The sequence below is a fragment of the Paramisgurnus dabryanus genome, chromosome 13 (assembly GCF_030506205.2).
Source record: "Paramisgurnus dabryanus chromosome 13, PD_genome_1.1, whole genome shotgun sequence".
Classification (NCBI taxonomy): domain Eukaryota; kingdom Metazoa; phylum Chordata; class Actinopteri; order Cypriniformes; family Cobitidae; genus Paramisgurnus; species Paramisgurnus dabryanus.
The window spans coordinates 11,233,379-11,251,470 of record NC_133349.1 but is presented as its reverse complement, the minus strand read 5'-3'; the positions used below and the strand labels follow the sequence as shown (position 1 = coordinate 11,251,470).

Below are 18,092 nucleotides of genomic sequence, written 5' to 3'. Positions count from 1 at the left end.
ATTAGATTGATATTAATGCATTCAATTACACTAGGTAGTTTAAGTAAACATACTGTAGCAGCATATACTAGGAGTATCATGACACAATTAACCTTGAACCAAACAGTTTCATTTTATTTTGTTCACCAAGTATTTAAAGACACTTTCTCTAATTTTATACAATACACAATATCGGTAAAAATGTTGATCTTTAAAAATACAACTTCAGTAAAATACAGTACATTAAAATATTGACACATACATATGATTCTCCAATACACATTTAAAAATACCTAGTGTTTTACATTGGGTAAAATGGCGAGTCAGGATGTCTACTTTTTTGAATGTTATTTGTGTCTAATATTACATAATAAAAAAAATTATCATATAAAAGTTCATGTAGGTGTTCTGTAGTAGGATTAAACACATTTTATGTTAAGGTGGGCCAGTTTAGTAAACATCCACTTGCTTTGGTCTAGAATACAGCTTCCAGTCACATCATCGATGGTATAAGCATGCTGTAGCGTTCACCTTCACAACCAGCTGCTAGTTTTGTTCGAGTTAGTGTGATCAATGAATCACATGTTCAGTAGCACGTCAATTTAGATCTTCTCCACATAGTTGCCAGGAAACATGCCTTCCTTTCCTCTCAGACGGCCAGTCCACCAACCTGATGCGTCTTAAGACATAACAAGTATAGTACAGATCAATTTTTTTACCTATTATGCTAGAATATGCATAACATTTATTTTCAGGTTAAAAAATACAAATAGGTTACCTTCAGTTAATATTTCTATAACATCATCCACATGAAAGCTGAGCTCATCTGCGTCCTGAGCCTCATACGCATAAAGCGCTTTGCATTGTGGCGTGCGGGGTTTCGGTCTGGGTGCTGGTTTAGGTCGTCCTGATCCTGGGAGAGGTTTGTATTCTTTTGAACGTCTGCGTTGCATTCTGTGGAAAAAAGGGATTAAAGGGAGGCCAAAATTTGTTTAATAAATTTCTTCAAAGTTTTTACAATATGAGAGTATCTCACCCTGCCACGCCTTGGTCAGGAACCTTCATAAAGCCCATGTCAGCATATACCTGGCCCTCATTTTGACTGCGACGAGAGCCCCCATGTCGGGGTAGGGTGGGCTGTTCCATAGAAGACTGCTGACGTAACAGAGAGTTCCTAATGTAGGATGGAGTTCCTCTTCCTCGACCACCAGTCTTGGATGGTTCTTAAATTACAGAACATATGAAAGTTTTAAGGCTCTATTCAAAGAAATTAAAATAGCACCATCACTGTAAATATGCAGTATTGTAATCTTACCTCGTGCATACTGTCCTGAGTTGGGATGCTGGTTTGCAATGTACCTGCTTTTTCGATTGTCGCGGCGAGTGGGTCCTGTAGTGACAAAAAACGTTTATTAGTATTATTACTGTTATTGTAAACAAACACAACTGATCAGAAGTACCCTTAAACAATTAATAACAGACCACTTTCCAAAAAAAATGTTATGAACATTTATGTAAAATTCCACTCACTTGCATTTTTAGGGAGACCTGGTCCAATACTGACAGTAAGGACTTTGTTACTGGGTTTCAGAACAACCTCATCCCCCTGCCCCCCCTGAAACTGGATCTGCCGAGAACCAGCGGATCCAAAAGGACCCCAGCCTCCTTTCTTTACCTTAAATTCAAGTCTGTAGGACAGCAATGTAAAAAACATTACAGACCAAAAGTATGAAAGAATTGGCTTGTAATGGATGCGGCAGTGATGCTTACAGGTTATTGAACTTGATTGGCAGTTTCTTCCTGGTTTTTTCCTCGTAGCGTTTGTACAGCAGACTGAGGAACTCCGTTTTAAAGACAGACTGCAGCACACTGTCGTACTGCTCCTCATGTATTATAAAGAAATCATCTTGTAGTGTGCTGAGAAATAACAGAAAATAATATACAGATGATTATAAATATACCAGAAACAAAAAAATCAAAATCCACAAATCTGAATGAAGAATATCACGAGTAAGTGCCAAGCTCATGCTAATATACACCTGTATCAATGCAAAAACACCAAATCCAAATTTTTAAGTCAATAAAAAAATCCAAGATGACCAGACTCATGGACATGGATTTTTTACTAATCATTAATATATTGCTGTCGGTGATTCTGTGAGCCTGGATACTGCAGTGTACACAGTGAGTAATATACAGTATATAAATAGTCCTCAAATACTGTTCCCAGGTCTGAGCCTCGATTCATTTAAATAGAGAATATTATTTAAACAGTTTAACTGTTCTGGCCAAATACGATATTAAGGAAGAGGCTAAATGATTAGTGTAAAATGTGAGAACGTTAAAAACCACAGGTAACATATCGATGTTAATGCACCTTAAAGAAACCGACTGGATCTTCTCCACCTCGATCTTCCTCTTCAGCACTTCCCGAATCTGCCCTTTCTCTGGACCCTGCTTCACCTTCTCCCGTCCAATCAGATAGAGGAACTTTGGAGTGAGAATGAAGTCACGCTTAACACTCTGTGGGTGTAAGTAAAAGCATGTGAGAGCAGTCACGTGAAATGCGGTTATCAAGCCACTTTAGTACACTAGCACAAAATACAACTGTTGTCACATGAGATGATCTAGCAATTTGGTAAGAGTTGGGAAGAACCTTAAATCTGCGGTCGTATTTGACAACCGTGTCAGAAAAGTCGATCCTCTCCCTGCGACCCACAAACTGACGGATCTCCGGACGGTTGTCTATGCCGATGTAGTCGCCTACAAAATTACGGTTCAGGCTGTTCTTTCGTCTCTCCTTCTTATTCAACAGGAGGTCAGATGCTGAAATAAGAAGATAATGTGATTTTTAATAAAGTATACTTTGTGGTTTTAAGATTATATATGGTTTTGCTTTTTGTCGCTTTTAATTAAGTAGAAAGAAAGACAATGGGAGAGTTTAAACTCTCCTGTAAAGACTGTGAACACATGCTTAAACTATATAATGGTTTGATTCAAATCCAGAATAACATTACAATTTTAACGTCTAACATTATTATACATGCATAAAGGTGAGGAATTTAAGTAAGTCCTTACCCTCCTCTCGCATGCGGACGTACTTGCGCACAGCAATGTGTTTGCGCCAGGCCTGCTGAATTACCCGAGCATATCCGTTGTATTTTCGTTCCCTCATCTCTTCCAGCAGAAACAACTGAAAACGGCAGATTGGCATTTCCATCAAATGCTAGATAAAAACATGGCCAAAACATATTTCAACTTTTAAACTAGGAAATCATGCATACTGATTCTGGGGCTTTGATGAAGACTTTGGTCTTGCCCAGCTGGTACTGGTCTGAGTCCATGTTGACAGATTTTAAAAGATGAAGAACACCCTGTTTCTCATCTCCACGCCACTGAGGCCACGTTTCTCTGGTCAAGATGGCATATCTAAGCAGATATAACCGAACATTGTCATTAAAACACTTTTAAAACTGTACTTATACCAAGACCTGGATAAGGAGGACAATTATTTTACCTTTGCAGAAATTTCTTAAAGACACGACGGAATGCGTAGCCAGCCCTGCGTACGCGAATATTCTCCCGCAATCCCAGATACTCCACCTGATGTTTGACTCGGCTTTCCTCCCAATCACGAGACTTCTTGGTTTCGTTGGGCTTAATGCATCGAATGTAGTGCGGGGTGCATTTCATTAATGTTTGCACCAGATTGTTTGCCTGTTTCTGTAAGTGAAGACATAATACCACATTCATATACAAGACACTTCTTAGTTTTAACTTCGTTTCTTTCAAAGCTTAAAGGGACATTCCACTTTTTTTGAAAATATGCTCATTTTCCAGCTCCCCTAGAGTTAAACATTACATTTTTACGGTTTTGGAATCCATTCAGCTGATCTCCGGGTCTGGTGCTAGCACTTTTAGCATAGCTTAGCATAACACATTGAATCTGATTAGACCATTAGCATCGCGCTCACAAATAACCAAAGACTTTCGATATTTTTCCTATTTAGTACTTGACTCTTCTGGAGTTACATCCAACAGAAAATTAAAAGTTGCGATTTTCTAGGCAGATGTGGTTAGGACTAGCGCGATGCTAATGGTCTAATTAGATTCAATGGATTGTGCTAAGCTATGCTAAAAGTGGTAGTGCCAGACCCGGAGATCAGCTGAATGGATACCAAAACGGTAACAACAAATGTTTAACCTTAGGGGAGCTGGAAAATTAGCCTATTTTCAAAAAAGTGGAGTGTCCCTACTGTATTTATTGCTTTTTAGTATGCATTTATGTCTTGATGTTTGACCTTAATCTTTGAACTCGCAGTGGTTGGACGGCCTCTTTTCTCTGCCTCGATGTTCTCTGGAAACAAATCTCTGATGAAGGCACTGTAGAGATGCAAAGTTAATAATACAGTTATTTATACAGTTATTAATATAGTTTATACTCTTACAAGCACATCACAAATAAAATTATACAGCTGGCTCAGTCTTAGGAAGTTACACACCGGCAAATATTTTCCTGCGTGGCAAAAACCGGAGATATGCCCCGCCATATCGATTTTATGACTTATTTATGTTGTTTATTATATCAGGAAATTACAGCAAGACTGTAGATGCTCTCCAAAATTTGGGTGCATTTAAGGCTTTTAAAAAATCGCCTGGAACCTGGCTGACATGGGCTAAATAATTATAAAAAACAGATAGGCACTTACAACTCACTGCTCTGCATGAGCTCGATGATATCATTGAACAGCACATCTCTGTTTCTCTCACAGAAGCCGCTAACATCATAAGACACCTGGAAAAACAGGGCTCTTATTACTTATATTAAATCAATCAATATCAGAGTGACTCTGCTTGCTGGAAGCACTCACTACAACACTAAAAGCATCCATATATTCGGTTGCAGGAAATCTTGTGTTTTCATTTACCTCCAAACCAATAATGCACATTGTTAAGACATGAGGAAAATCTGCATATACTTTAAAATGGATAGCTTTAAAATAGATTTATTACTGTTCTGTGGAAATCTGAAATACGATTTAAAGTACAAATAAGCTATTATTATGAATCTAATTTAATTAGTAAATAAACACATGTTGTTAGGAATGTTATTGCAGGACACACAAAATCAGTTTTAAAGACGTATTAGATGCACACCGGCTACCTCCACAAGGGGGCAGCGTTGCACCCACACTACTGTCAGTATCAGAAAGTGTACAAAGGCCCTGTCCCAAATGGCACACTGCGGACTTGTGGACTTTCTCAGAGTACCCACTTTGATGACATCATGTAGTGCAAACCTTTGGGACCCTTGGCGCGAGTTCATGTGGGCGCTACGGAGTCGTATTTTGGGACAGCCTCGAGCGTCATGCCAGAAAAAAGAAGAGAAGTTGCCCATCAGTGTGAACTCCTCCCATCCGTTGTCTGATTGCTCTTTCCCAAGGACTTCTGGGATGGTAAAGTGCGTGAAGCATTGCAGGCTTCACCGAAGACCGCATCAAGGGTGCAAAGTGAGCACTGATGAGCAGACTTCAGAGAGAAAAATGACAGATGGGACACCCTACAGATTCGTAGACTAAACGTGCAATTTAAGGCCACGAGAACAAAAGTCCACATGAATTGCGCCATTTGGGACAGGGTGAAGGTTTGCCTGGTTAGCATAGTCTACCCCTTATCTGATGCAATAAGCTTTTTTATCAAATTTTATTCATTTAAAAGTAACTGTGTATACCTTGCCTGCATAGTGGTGCACTATGAAACCCTTGTTCCAGCTGTTAAAGTGCTCGTGAGTGCCAATCTGTGACTGAAGTTTCTGGAGGAGAGTCTGGTCTGCACCCTCTCCTTTAGCATGCATGGTGGCACACACATCATCCAGGATGCTCATAACACCAGGAGGATTCTAGGTTATAAGGAGGAAACCATGTGAGGAGTTTGCGTTGTATTGCAGATGATAAAAACATAATTTGGAGCATTTGAAGAGCATTTAAACTATTCAGACTTACTTTAGACTCAATTAAATCACAAACAACTTTGTTGTTGAAGTACTCAATAGGGCTCCATTTGATTCCTTCTTGTACATACTCCTCCTGCCAAAGGGACAAAATATCAGCAAATGCTTCCAATTTAGGCTATACTACACACAGTCAGAAAAAAATTTAAAAATATGTATCATATCTGTCACTGGTGCCCTCTTAAGTCCCTATTAGTACATCAGAGGTTCATATTGGTACCAAGGAAAGCTTATTAGAACCTCAATGATACATATTAATATCTCCAAAGGTACATTTTGATACCAAATGTATACATTTCTGTACCTAATGGAACATAATAGGACTTTTTTAAAGGTTACTACCCCAGTGACAGCTGAGGTTCATATTTTGACAATTTCTTCTGACGGTGTATGCATATTTAGCAAGTTATTAAAAACCTTACTCACCTGCTCTGCTTTCAGTGTGAGCTCGATAAAAATCTGCTGCAGTTTTTCATTTACAAAGTTAATGCAAAATTGCTCAAATCCATTTTTCTGAAAGCAGATAAAAGCATGAGGTTACCTACAATACGAATATGAGGAATTACATTTTTTTTTTTTTTGGAGAAGCTTCGAAACATACACTTTAAAGCAAATGTAAAACTAAAAATACACCTGAAAAATTTCAAAGCCATATATGTCCAGGACCCCAATGTTCAACTCTTCATGGTCTTTCTGCATTGCCTTGTTTATGGCCTACAAACAATAGAAACAAATGTAAAGGATATTTTCAGACATTTCTCAGGAACACAAAATCAAACAATTTTGACAGTAACAGATCACTTATAAATAAAATTCTAACATTGAAAGGAAATAAAAATATAAATTTAGCACACTGACTCACATCAACAAGGTAGTCAAAGAGTCTAGAATACAGGGCTTTGGACAAAGCATCTCGGGAGAAGGAGGCCTGCTCCGTGTTTAAAGTGACAGAAATGGTCTCAGTCTTGCCACCCCACTTGCTGTCCATGATGCGACTGGTCAGTTTGCTCTTCAGACCGTCCTGATTAATTCCCAGCAGATATGATGGGAATGCCAGAACTTCACCGGGATAACAATTGAAAAACAGGAAGCACAATATCATAAAATAATTAATAATGGCTTGGATTCAAAGTCAAGGCTTTAGCCAGCATTAGGTGTTAAATAAATAAGGACATTTAAGTAGCTTTTATTAATGTATCGTATTTTTCGGACTATAAGCCGCATTTTTTTTTCATAACTTGGCTGGTGCTGCGTCTTATAGTCAGGTGCGCCTTGTAAGTCAGTATGATTTAATTTTGACATTTATGAGGCAAGAGACATCATTACCGTCTACAGCCGCAAGAGTCTGCTATATGCTGCTCTTGTATTTATGTAATTCAATGGATTTAGTGATGCGGAATGACGAGTCTGTGAAATTCAGGCTAGTTGGCTTGTTCGGTTACTTTAGACTATTCAACCTTCCAGGTAAGTTCTGTATGCTATGGTCTATCGTTTAAATAACTTATAATATTACTTTAACGTACAGACAACCTGCTGTTTTGTCTGCTATTGTTTAGTTGAATAACTTGCCTTTCCAGTTTAAATGTCTGTTCTTCGACTTGGATTTTGTGAAATAATTTTCTAAATAAACGCGCCGTATAGTCCACTGTGACTTATACATGTTATTTCATCTTAATGACACATTTTTGAATGATGCGGCTTATACTCCAGTGTGGCTAATAGTCCGGAAAATACGGTATTTTTTATTCATGTAAAACATTGTATAGCTTAAAATTATTTCCTACTGTAAATATAAAAAAACATTATTTATTATTAATAAAATGTGTTGCTAAAGACTAAGGACATCTTTAAAACACCCTCCTTTGTGCATCCTCAAATCTTCAAATAGTTGTATCTTGGCCACATTTTGTCCTTTCCTAACAGACCATCCATCAATGGAAAGCTTATTTATTCGTTTTATGTGTAAATCTCAAACAATTTCAGAAAATTGACCCTTATGACTGGTTTTGTGGTCCAGTGTCACATTTAATTGTAGTAATTTTGCCATGATTAGTAGATATGTTATGCAGGTGTTCCTGTAGCTCAATTGGTAAAGCATTGCATTAGCACCTCAAAGGTTGTGGGTTCAATACCCAAAATGCACTGTAGGTCTCTTTGGATAAGAAGCATCTGAAAAAATTTATAAATATAATGCAGTAAAGCTGATCAAAAACCAACAGCCCATGAAATAACAGTATAACGTTTTAGTACAACTACACTCAAACTCTTTTCTCTGCATGGTTAATAACTTTTTAAACATTATTTTCTATGCAAATCTCTCTTTGTCTCTCAAAGAACATTCTTTAAAACACTGCAGATAAAAAACGTAAATGTAGATATATGTACTGGTTGACCTCACTTGAATGACAAGTAGTTTACATGTCACATGTACTTGGCAGATGCTTTTATCGAAAGGGACGTATAGTGCATTACAAGCTACACATTTGTGACCAGTCACGGAAAGTAGGGACACAAGTCGGATCTGGGGCATTTTGAGTTATTCATAGATTCTGAAAGTGCAGTTTCTAAGCCTTCTAACGATGTGTAACACATGGAAATCTGATAAGATTTGGAGAAGTTGTAGCCATTTGAATGTAACACATTCAAGAAGGAGAATGCTGAGAAATTTGAGAAAGAAAAAAGTTAACACTTTCCCTTTTCCCTGGCTGGAGAGACAATAGGGCTCATTTACATCTCATTTAGCTAAGCCATACCCCCTGTAAAGCCGTTTTGAGGTACAAATGTTCTAAGCATCATATGTAGTATTTTATTACAGAAGTCCAAATGAACAACATGCAAAAATAAACAGGACTTTTACCTTTGTGGGGATCACAAGTCGAATCAGTCTGTTTCAGATGTGTGAATCATCCAATGATTTTTGTCCACAAATGCGTATAATCCGTGAAATATAGATATATATAGTCTATTGTTTACATCAGATTTCACATGAACTTCTGGTAATACAATATAATATACAATCTGAGGACTATTTACATCGTAACATGTAAGGGTATATCAGATTACACTCCGGTATTTGCGTTCCGTTAAACACATGAACCCGCCTTCAAATTTTGTATTTAAAATAGGGTCTCTGTGGAACTTATGAGTTTGACTTCATGCTGCGCTGCAAGACGTCAAAGTACCGTGAGAGTGAGTCGAAATTAAACTACTCCGTAAGATTTCTTGAAGAGCTCTCGCGGTACTTTGACGTCATCCGACTGCGGCGCCCCATAAAGTCAGTGACGCGGCTGACGTACGATGCGGCTGACTGTTATTTGTTTCGCCCCAGCTTCTTTTATCATTCTTTTGTTTTGTGCGCCCGAGCTTCATTTACAGTCTGGGGAGACGCACACTATAAGTTTGAAAAAAAATTAAATAAAACTAAGCAAACATGTCTGAGGAACAGTGCAGCCGCGTCACTACAAGTCACGTGACTTCACGCTCGAGCCGGAAGAGAAGACAATGCTGAATAAAGTCGTAATTCTTGCTATTTTTGGACCAAACTGTATTGTCGATGCTTCACCACAATCTCACTGACCCACTGATGTCACATGGACTACTTTGATGATGTTTTTATTACCTTTCTGGACATGGAAACCGTACATAGATTTTCAATGGAGGAAACAGAAAGCTCTCGGACTAAATCTAAAGTTAAAACATCTTAAACTGTGTTCCGAAGAGGAACGGAGGTCTTCCGAGTTTAGAACGACATACGGGTAAGTCATTAATGACATTATTTTCAGTTTTGGGGCGAACTATCCTTATTCAGTAGTCACGCTGTTCCCTGTGGGGGCGGAGGCGAAAACACAAGCTTATACAATATGTAAATATACACACAGACAACGACGCCCCCCGCTGCACGCTAGAATCTCTGGAAAAACAAGCCTATTTCAACCGCAAAATGTACGCTTTTAAATATACATAAACTGCTATCTCAAACATCGAGAGGCTTCTTCGTGATCTCAACTAACAGATTCTGCAATAAAACGAAATTCACAAATTTTGAAAAAAAAACTTTGATTCTCATTTTCTCGAAACTTGTGCTGCCGACTTGTGCCCCTGGTTTCCGTGACGGGTCACATTTTATCAATATGCATGTTCCTTGGGGCTCAAACCTATGACTTTTAGCACTGTTAGCACAATGCTCTACCTATTGAGCTACAGGAAGACTAGTTGACAATCCTTGGCCGTCTTTACTGTGTGCGATATTATTCTGTGTGCCTGGTCAGCTTTGTATATCTCTGCATTATAAAATTTCAAAGTTATTTAAGGTGCAATGTTGGACTTTTAGTGGTGAGATTGTGCACTGCAACCAACGGCTCAGTCCACAGCTCACCCCTTTTTTTTGAAATGCAGAGAGAAGCTAATGTAGCTTCAGGACAAACATGTAATTGTCAGAGACAACGTAGTAACAAAACACAATCTATAAAACAGTTTGTCTGTTTAGGGCAACTGTAGAAACATGAGGCCGACTTCACAAAAACGTCTCATTCTAAGGTAATAAAAACAATACATTCTGTAAGTTCATTATGTAAGGTCTTTATACACCACTGATAATATAAGTATGTATATTATATTGCATTTCTGTCAAGAGATCCTTCAAAAAGTTACACAATGCACCTTTAAGAAATGTTTGTGTTGCATTATTCCTCATTTGCATGATATTCAGAATCATTCACAAGTATCAGTTAAAATAATCAAAACACAACAAACTCACAATCTTCACTCTCCACTACAGCATAGTTGCCCTCCTCTCTAAAAGCAATGTTGCCAAGATGAAGGATTCCCGCCACAATCTGTAGCACTGTGTCCTGTTCTTCCAAGGACAGACCAACCACCGACATGGCAGCCTGAACACAACATTTCCATTAGGATAGTAAACACAGGGTAGCTTAATGATAGAGGAAACTCAAAACAAAAAACTTATTTATAGATCTTTGCTAAATGACAGAAACACCATCAGAAGGTATAAAGAGACAATGTCTCCACTCACCATGGTGTCTGCAAACTCTTTCTTGTCGCTGATGTCCTCCACAGTATAGGTGTCGGATTGGTTTAAGTAGTAGTAATAATCAGGAGCGGTGACGCCTAAATTTTCTCTCTGCTCTTTGGTGGCTCCTTGCAAGAGCTAACGGAAACATAAAAAAGCACTTGCATCAATATATAGTAGGGCATGCTGAAATGATCGCAATACTGCAAACGTGCATATTATCATACGAATACTGCAATGGTTTGTGATAAATGAGAGATTTAATACTTCATAATGTAAAGTATAGTCAAAGTTTTATATCCATGAGGATAATTTAGTAAATGGTTGGCAGATTTTACTTCAGATATACATGTTTGTGCAACAACTACGCATGATAAAATGTTAGTGGCTTTTCACTTTCAGAAGGAAAAAGTAAAAAAAAGTAAGGGAAAAAGTATCATACAGTGAATATCATATTATTTAGCATGCTAGCGCATATTGTATTTTTCTTCAATATCGCACAGTCCTAATATACAACATAGTGGTTTTTATGCTGCTTTTATCTAAATATAAACGCCAGATTATGTTACTGCGCCAGAGGTTGAAGTGCTGCAAACTAAGTGCTCTTCCGTCATACAATATAGTTCTCATTTTTATCCACTTAAAAAAATCGTCACGTTTAACTAGTTTAACTACTCATGTAAAAGTGTTTAAATAGGGAAAACATGGAAGTGTTTGGTGGTTTCTAAATTCATCCCTGTTTGGATCCTAAGGAATGAATGGGGCTAGGCTAAATGCTAACACATTCACGACGCACTGTGCAAAGATGAAGTGCACGCATTGAAAAAAGATAGGTATGTATTAATTAGTCTAAGTTGAGGTAAGAACATAGTTAAATATTGAAAAACGGTGGTGTTTTCCTTTAACCATTTTTTTACACTGTCCTCACATTACACCAAACTATTGTCACACTGCATGACACATCACACCCTGACATGACCTTTTCCTGATGTGTTTGCATGATGATCCCAAACTTTACCTGGTAATATATATGGAAACTTCTTTCACCATTGTTCTGGGACACTACTCTGGATTTTTCCAGCAGGAAGTTATAGATCTTTCCTCCATCCGGTTCTCCTCCACGGCTGAACTGAATTTCGAAGTATTTGCCCTGAGGTACATAACATACATCATGGCAGACATACAGTAAAGAATCTCAGGTCACATCTCCCAATGTTGACATATCATTGCGGAGAAGACAACGAATGAAAAATCTTCCAGAAATACACTTTCACAACATCATGATTCACACACAAAGTGCACTCATATACTTAATCTTGCAGCATCAACATGTTGTGACACGTTGCCAACCGGCATGCTAGAAATGTGGAATTCCAGGGACTGAACAGCAGAGAGGCTAAAGTACTCCAAAAAGTCATTTTTTTTACGTTCATTGTTATTCACATCATCAAATTATCATCACTCCGCCCTCATAAAATCACTAAGGCAAGACTTACAAAGCGACTTGAGTTGTTGTTGCGGACCGTTTTAGCATTCCCAAAAGCTTCCAGGAGTGGGTTAGACTGAAGAATGATGTCTTTAACATGCTATGAGAGAAAACACACATGAAGTCAAAGGAAGATAACCAATGTACACAAAACACTAGAAAAAGTATTAAGTTTCTTCCTAAACTTAATCTACACAAACAAAAATCAAATCTGTTAATGAACTGTTTAATGTCACAAAACAAAGTAACAAGAGATACCTGTATTCATCTGTACTGTATTTAGATACCCACGCACATCAAATAACCATTTAAAAGTGTAACATTTCACATTTTAACAATAGAAACAGCCACACCCGAATTCATTCAGGTTCTCATCAACATTAAAACCATTTGGGAAACTATCAACCCACCTGAACTTTAGGTCCACCTCCTGACACTTTAGAAATGTAGCTCATAATGTATTTGGCCGCCACCGTCTTTCCAGCTCCACTTTCTCCACTGTGTTATAGACACATTTAAATCAAACATGATTCAAGCCTTTGATGCAGGACAAACAGATTCAATACGGGATAAGGTGTCAGATCTCTGATCCCCGACCTGATAATGACACACTGGTTCTCTGAGTCAATCATCATGTTGCGGTACATGTTGTCAGCAAGTGCGTAAATGTGGGGAGGATTCTCATACTGTGCCTGGAAACAAGAGAACAGTAAATGTCACTGTGGTTTTATTTATTTTACACGATGGCCCTGTATACTGTATGGATGTTTTCAAAAATGAAATGTCAGATTTGATCTGCATGCCTTCTTAGTACGAAAGCAAGACAGTACATGCAGAGGTTTTACACAGCTCTGTCCAGCCATGTCTGAATGACTTGAATCATCTGAAGAACTTTAATTTAGTAATATACAAAAGTCTAGATGTAATGTTTTACTTACGGCTCCCTGGTACAGCTCAATCTCACGATCTGTGAAATATGGGAGCTGTTTGAAAGGATTGACTGATATCAACACAGAACCAATGTATGTCTTAACAGTTGTGGTTAAGGTCTTAGTGATCCATCATAGCATGTCTCTTATTTAATATTTTCATTCTGCTGAACTTTTCACTGATTTATTGCTGAAGATTTGAAAATGGATAATTCAGCAAAACTGGATATTAAAGACACAATATATGTAAGATGTTTGCATTAAAATATTCAAAAATTGTTTTATACCCCAAATGTTTTCAACATTGTTTTAAAGGGCACATTTCACAAGACTTTCAAAATGTAAAATAAATCTTTGGTGTGAAGTTTTTAGCTCAAAATACCATATAGATCATTTATTCTAGCATGTTAAAATTGGCACTTTGTAGGTGTGAGCAAAAATGTGCCGTTTTTGGGTGTGTCCTTTTTAAATGCAAATGAGCTGATCTCTGTACTAAATGGCAGCGTCGTGGTTGGATATTAAAGGGCGGTATTATCCCCTTTTGACATCACAAGGAGAGCCAAATTTCAATACCTATTTTTTCACATGCTTGCAGAGAATGTTTTGCGAAAACTAAGTTACTTTTTTTTTTACATTTTCTATGTTAATAAAAGCACTGGGAACCCAATTATAGCACTTAAAGGAACAGTATGTAAGACATTTATATCAATTAATCATTAAATGGCCCTAAAATGTCACTAGACATTAAGAAATCATTTTCATTTCAAATACTTAAATCACTGACAACAGTGGTCTAGCCAGGATATTATAATTTAAAAAGTGAAGTTGCAGCCCTCAACTGATATTTATGTTGTCGTTTTGTATATTGGCCACCAGCTGTGTGATTGCAGTACCATTTTTAGCCACACGTTTTGTGATTGCAATACCAGTTTTGGCCACAATCCTACATACTGTTCCTTTAAACATGGAAAATTTGATTTTCATGATACGTCCCCTTTAATTCAGAAAATGTGCAGTTCCCTGTTCACAGGGGCACTTATCAATAGTGTCTTGTTTATACCCATCGAGAGAGGAAGTAAAGACTACAACACCCATTATTACACTCATTATTGAAGCATTATTAAGCTACATTGCTGCTTGCAACTTCTATTGGTGAAAATTACACATTGTGCCTTTAAACCAACATGCAAGTCAAGTGGATGTCTACATCTGTCAATGTGAGGATTGTGAGGAGGTTCAGTGCACACAGATAAAGTACATTACTAACAAAAGGATACAAATATAAAATCATCCATGTATCTTTTCTTGAGATTATCCGTGATGGCATCTTCACTGATCTTGGAGAGGAGGACCATGTCATCCACTCCACTCACTTTCACATTCTGCGTCTGCCAGTGGTATTTCTCTTTACTCCCCTGTAATGAGATGAGAGATGACATTATCTATTCAATCACATCTCTTTTTTGGGGCATACTGATCAATTGCTGAAACACTGTGTAATTCAAACTGATTTTACTACTTTATGCAAGGCATCATTACAGTGAACAAAAAAAAATCCTGCTGAATTTTTGCATGTGGTTTTAATGTAGTTAATAAGTGAAAAGAAAATACTTATTAACAGAGAGACACTAACAACATTTGTGAAGTGGCTCTACACACAGGAGGCCATTGCATGTTTCACAACACAGTGTTTTATATCCGGCCAATATTCTGTATTCTTTTTCACACAATCGACTATTGGTCAATAATTTTAAAACAGTCAATGGTCATGGCCGATAGATCCTGTCACTCAAAAATGAATCTGAGCTCCGAGTATAGAAACATCACTAGTTTAATGTTAAATATTAATGATCATTACATGAATGAATAACATTGAGAAAAGAGTTAATGCAAGTTCATATAACCACCAAACGAATTGTATCAACATTGGTATCGGAAGATATTGCTCTGAATAATCGTCTTTCGGTATCAGTAAAAAGAAAATTCACATCGGTGCATCTTTAGTTATTATGACCTGCAACATTGTGTCAACCATTGTAATAAATCTAATAATAAATAAGTCTTTGTCCTGAATTAACTTGGATGAAGACAATGTCACTATGGAAATAAACAGCAGTAAGTAACCCTTTGTCTGCAGCTTTGAAGCATGTCATTATGTCAGGAAAATCCAGTCTTGGTATTCAACAAAACAGTGAAACTTGATCCATACAGCCTCTTAACCAGAGCATTAGCATTTCTTATACAGGTCATTATAAATTTCAGTTTCTGTTTGACCATTTAAATCAGTTGAGAGTATCTGGTGCTTTGATCAGTTCTGGCCATAACTATACATATTAATTCTGAATCTAGTTTTTTTCACATATAAATGAATTATTATGTAATTAAATGATTTTTAAATGAATAAAAAGCAAACTGAACACTCTAGGCATGTTTTTGATCTGTAATCTAATGTCCCAAATCTCTCAGTTTAATGATGCAAGTGTTGAGTAAGTTAAACGAGTATGCGTAATGCCACGACGGGCTTTACTATGCTGGACAGGTAACGTTAAACTCAAAACTGAGTAACTCCATAAGTAATTTGAAGTTTTTCAAGTCACGAACTCCTTTGAAAAATCTTAATAAATCCTTTGTTCACTTTTAATCTGCAACTCAGTGAACAAATATTTCGTGTATTTATCATGTCTATCAAACAAATAATAACAAAGAAAAAAACTTCTAGCGATTTAATTAACAACTGCAGCTCCAACTTTGTGTCCATCTACTTTTTAAATCATTTAAATATTTTTAATTTAAATCCACTTACCATGATAAATCAAAGACACTTCCTGTTACACCCTCAGGAAAGTATGAGTCCTGCGCGTGGAGTTCTCGAGGAACTCTTGCAAGTTTCAGGTGAAACTCCGGGATTTAAAGTTGAGATTACAAGTCGTCCATTTGCCTTTAAAGACCTATACGATTTGTTAAGTATGCCCAAAAGTCTAAAACAAGTTTAAGTATTGTGTTTCATGGATCGCTAGAGCTTGTGCAAAAGATTAAATTATTGGTTTTACGGGTGTTGTCCATACAGCCGCAAGTGTAGACAGGTAACTTGCTGAGTGAAAAAAGGTGTGTTCAACGTCACGCGCGCTGCGCAGACCGTTTGGCGATTGGCACCAAAGTACCGCGAGAGACTATGCTTTCGAATCGCTCTCGCGGTACTTTGATGTAATGCGCTGACCGGTCTGCGCAAAGCTGCCTGAAGCCAAACACTTAATATTTCTCCCTTCTGTTACTTAAATAACGGCGCCACCCCACGAGCTTTAATATATTTACCTGCGGGACAGGTAATAACAGCATGCTGCAAAGCAGGGAAATGAGCCTTTACAAAAACAGAATGCAAAATATTTGGTCTTAACTTTCAAGAAAAGTTCGCTGCTTTTCAGATAGTATGCTACCCCAAAAAAGTTTCTGCATGTAATTCCTGCTACCCTAAAACAAAAACTGTCATAAAAATGTGTAATTTATATTTAGAAAACAAATGTAATTGTCTAAAAAAACACATTTAATGTGTTTATGTACACAATAAAGTCTGAAAGAAATGAAATTCTAATGGTTTTCATAACAAAACATTTTTAACAGTGTATCCTTAACAATTTCAAAGAAGAACTATAGATGAAATTACTTAAAGGGGTGGTTTCCTGGACAGGGAGGCTTGTTCGATTTCATGCGTCGCCGCCAGAACTAAAAAGCGGATGATGTCAAAGTACCGCGAGAGCAAGACCCAATCGAATCATTCTCGCGCTACTTTGACATCATCGGGCTGTTAGTTCTTGCGGCGCCGCATGAAGTCGAATAAGCCTTAATATCTTAAAACAGGACTAGACCTTAGTTTATTTAGGAAATATAAATAGTTTTAAAAAATCATGCCTTACTAAAAACATTACTTGTGTGCATTTTGAGGCAAAACAAACGGGCATTGATGTATTTTAAGATATGTCAGTGCAAGTTGTTTTCAATTTGGACAGCTCTTACATTAATTTTAGTCTAGGACTAGTCTAATCTCTGTCTGGGAAACTGTCCCAAAACAAGACAAAACAAGCATTAACCCCTTCAGACCCTGCATCCACTGAAATGGACATCACATGTTGTGGTTCAAACCAATAAAAATGCTGATCAACCAATCAAAATAAGGCACACTGATTAAACACCTGAAATCAGGTCTGAAGGGGTTAAAATAAGCTAAACGACAAAAAAAAGTAAATATATAGTATATATTTACAACTGTTTACCATTAAAACCGTGTTGTAAACCTTATTCCAGTAGGATTTAATGGTATTCAGTTGGGTCCCATCAATCAGATAACATCTCATAAATAAAACCCAACATATTGTCAATAGAGACCCACAGATACCATTATAGTATCTATTAAAACCAATACAATTAAAGATTTACCTATAATCTATGATGCTATCATGACTTAGCATGAAGCAAACATGATGCGATTATGACGCTAACATAATTTAACATGATGCATTCATGAGTTTTTATTAGCAGGGTAGCTAAAATGATTACCATAATCCATTTCTCATAGAGATTTAGCTAGGAAACTCATGGGTCCAGTAATAATCACGAACAAATCTGGGTCTCACAGGAATTTTGTCAAAGACTGAATGTTTAAAA

The 18,092-nt window shown here is 37.2% G+C and overlaps 1 protein-coding gene across 1 annotated transcript; it reads right to left on the bottom strand.

The window, feature by feature from the left end:
• Window positions 1-87: 87 nt before the first annotated feature.
• Window positions 88-16,521, bottom strand: myo1eb (myosin IEb). The gene is made up of 27 exons (XM_065298501.2): window positions 16,237-16,521; window positions 14,711-14,848; window positions 13,443-13,532; window positions 13,102-13,196; window positions 12,915-13,002; window positions 12,515-12,604; window positions 12,037-12,168; window positions 11,022-11,156; window positions 10,746-10,878; window positions 6,852-7,048; window positions 6,623-6,703; window positions 6,416-6,502; window positions 5,982-6,065; window positions 5,711-5,878; window positions 4,689-4,774; window positions 4,281-4,362; window positions 3,497-3,702; window positions 3,264-3,408; window positions 3,058-3,172; window positions 2,636-2,805; window positions 2,357-2,502; window positions 1,750-1,896; window positions 1,510-1,667; window positions 1,295-1,369; window positions 1,016-1,202; window positions 758-933; window positions 88-658 (listed from the first exon to the last, which is right to left on the bottom strand). The coding sequence occupies exons 1-27, from the start codon at window positions 16,237-16,239 to the stop codon at window positions 582-584; spliced, it is 3,291 nt and encodes a 1,096-aa protein (XP_065154573.1). The 5' UTR covers window positions 16,240-16,521; the 3' UTR covers window positions 88-581.
• Window positions 16,522-18,092: the final 1,571 nt, after the last annotated feature.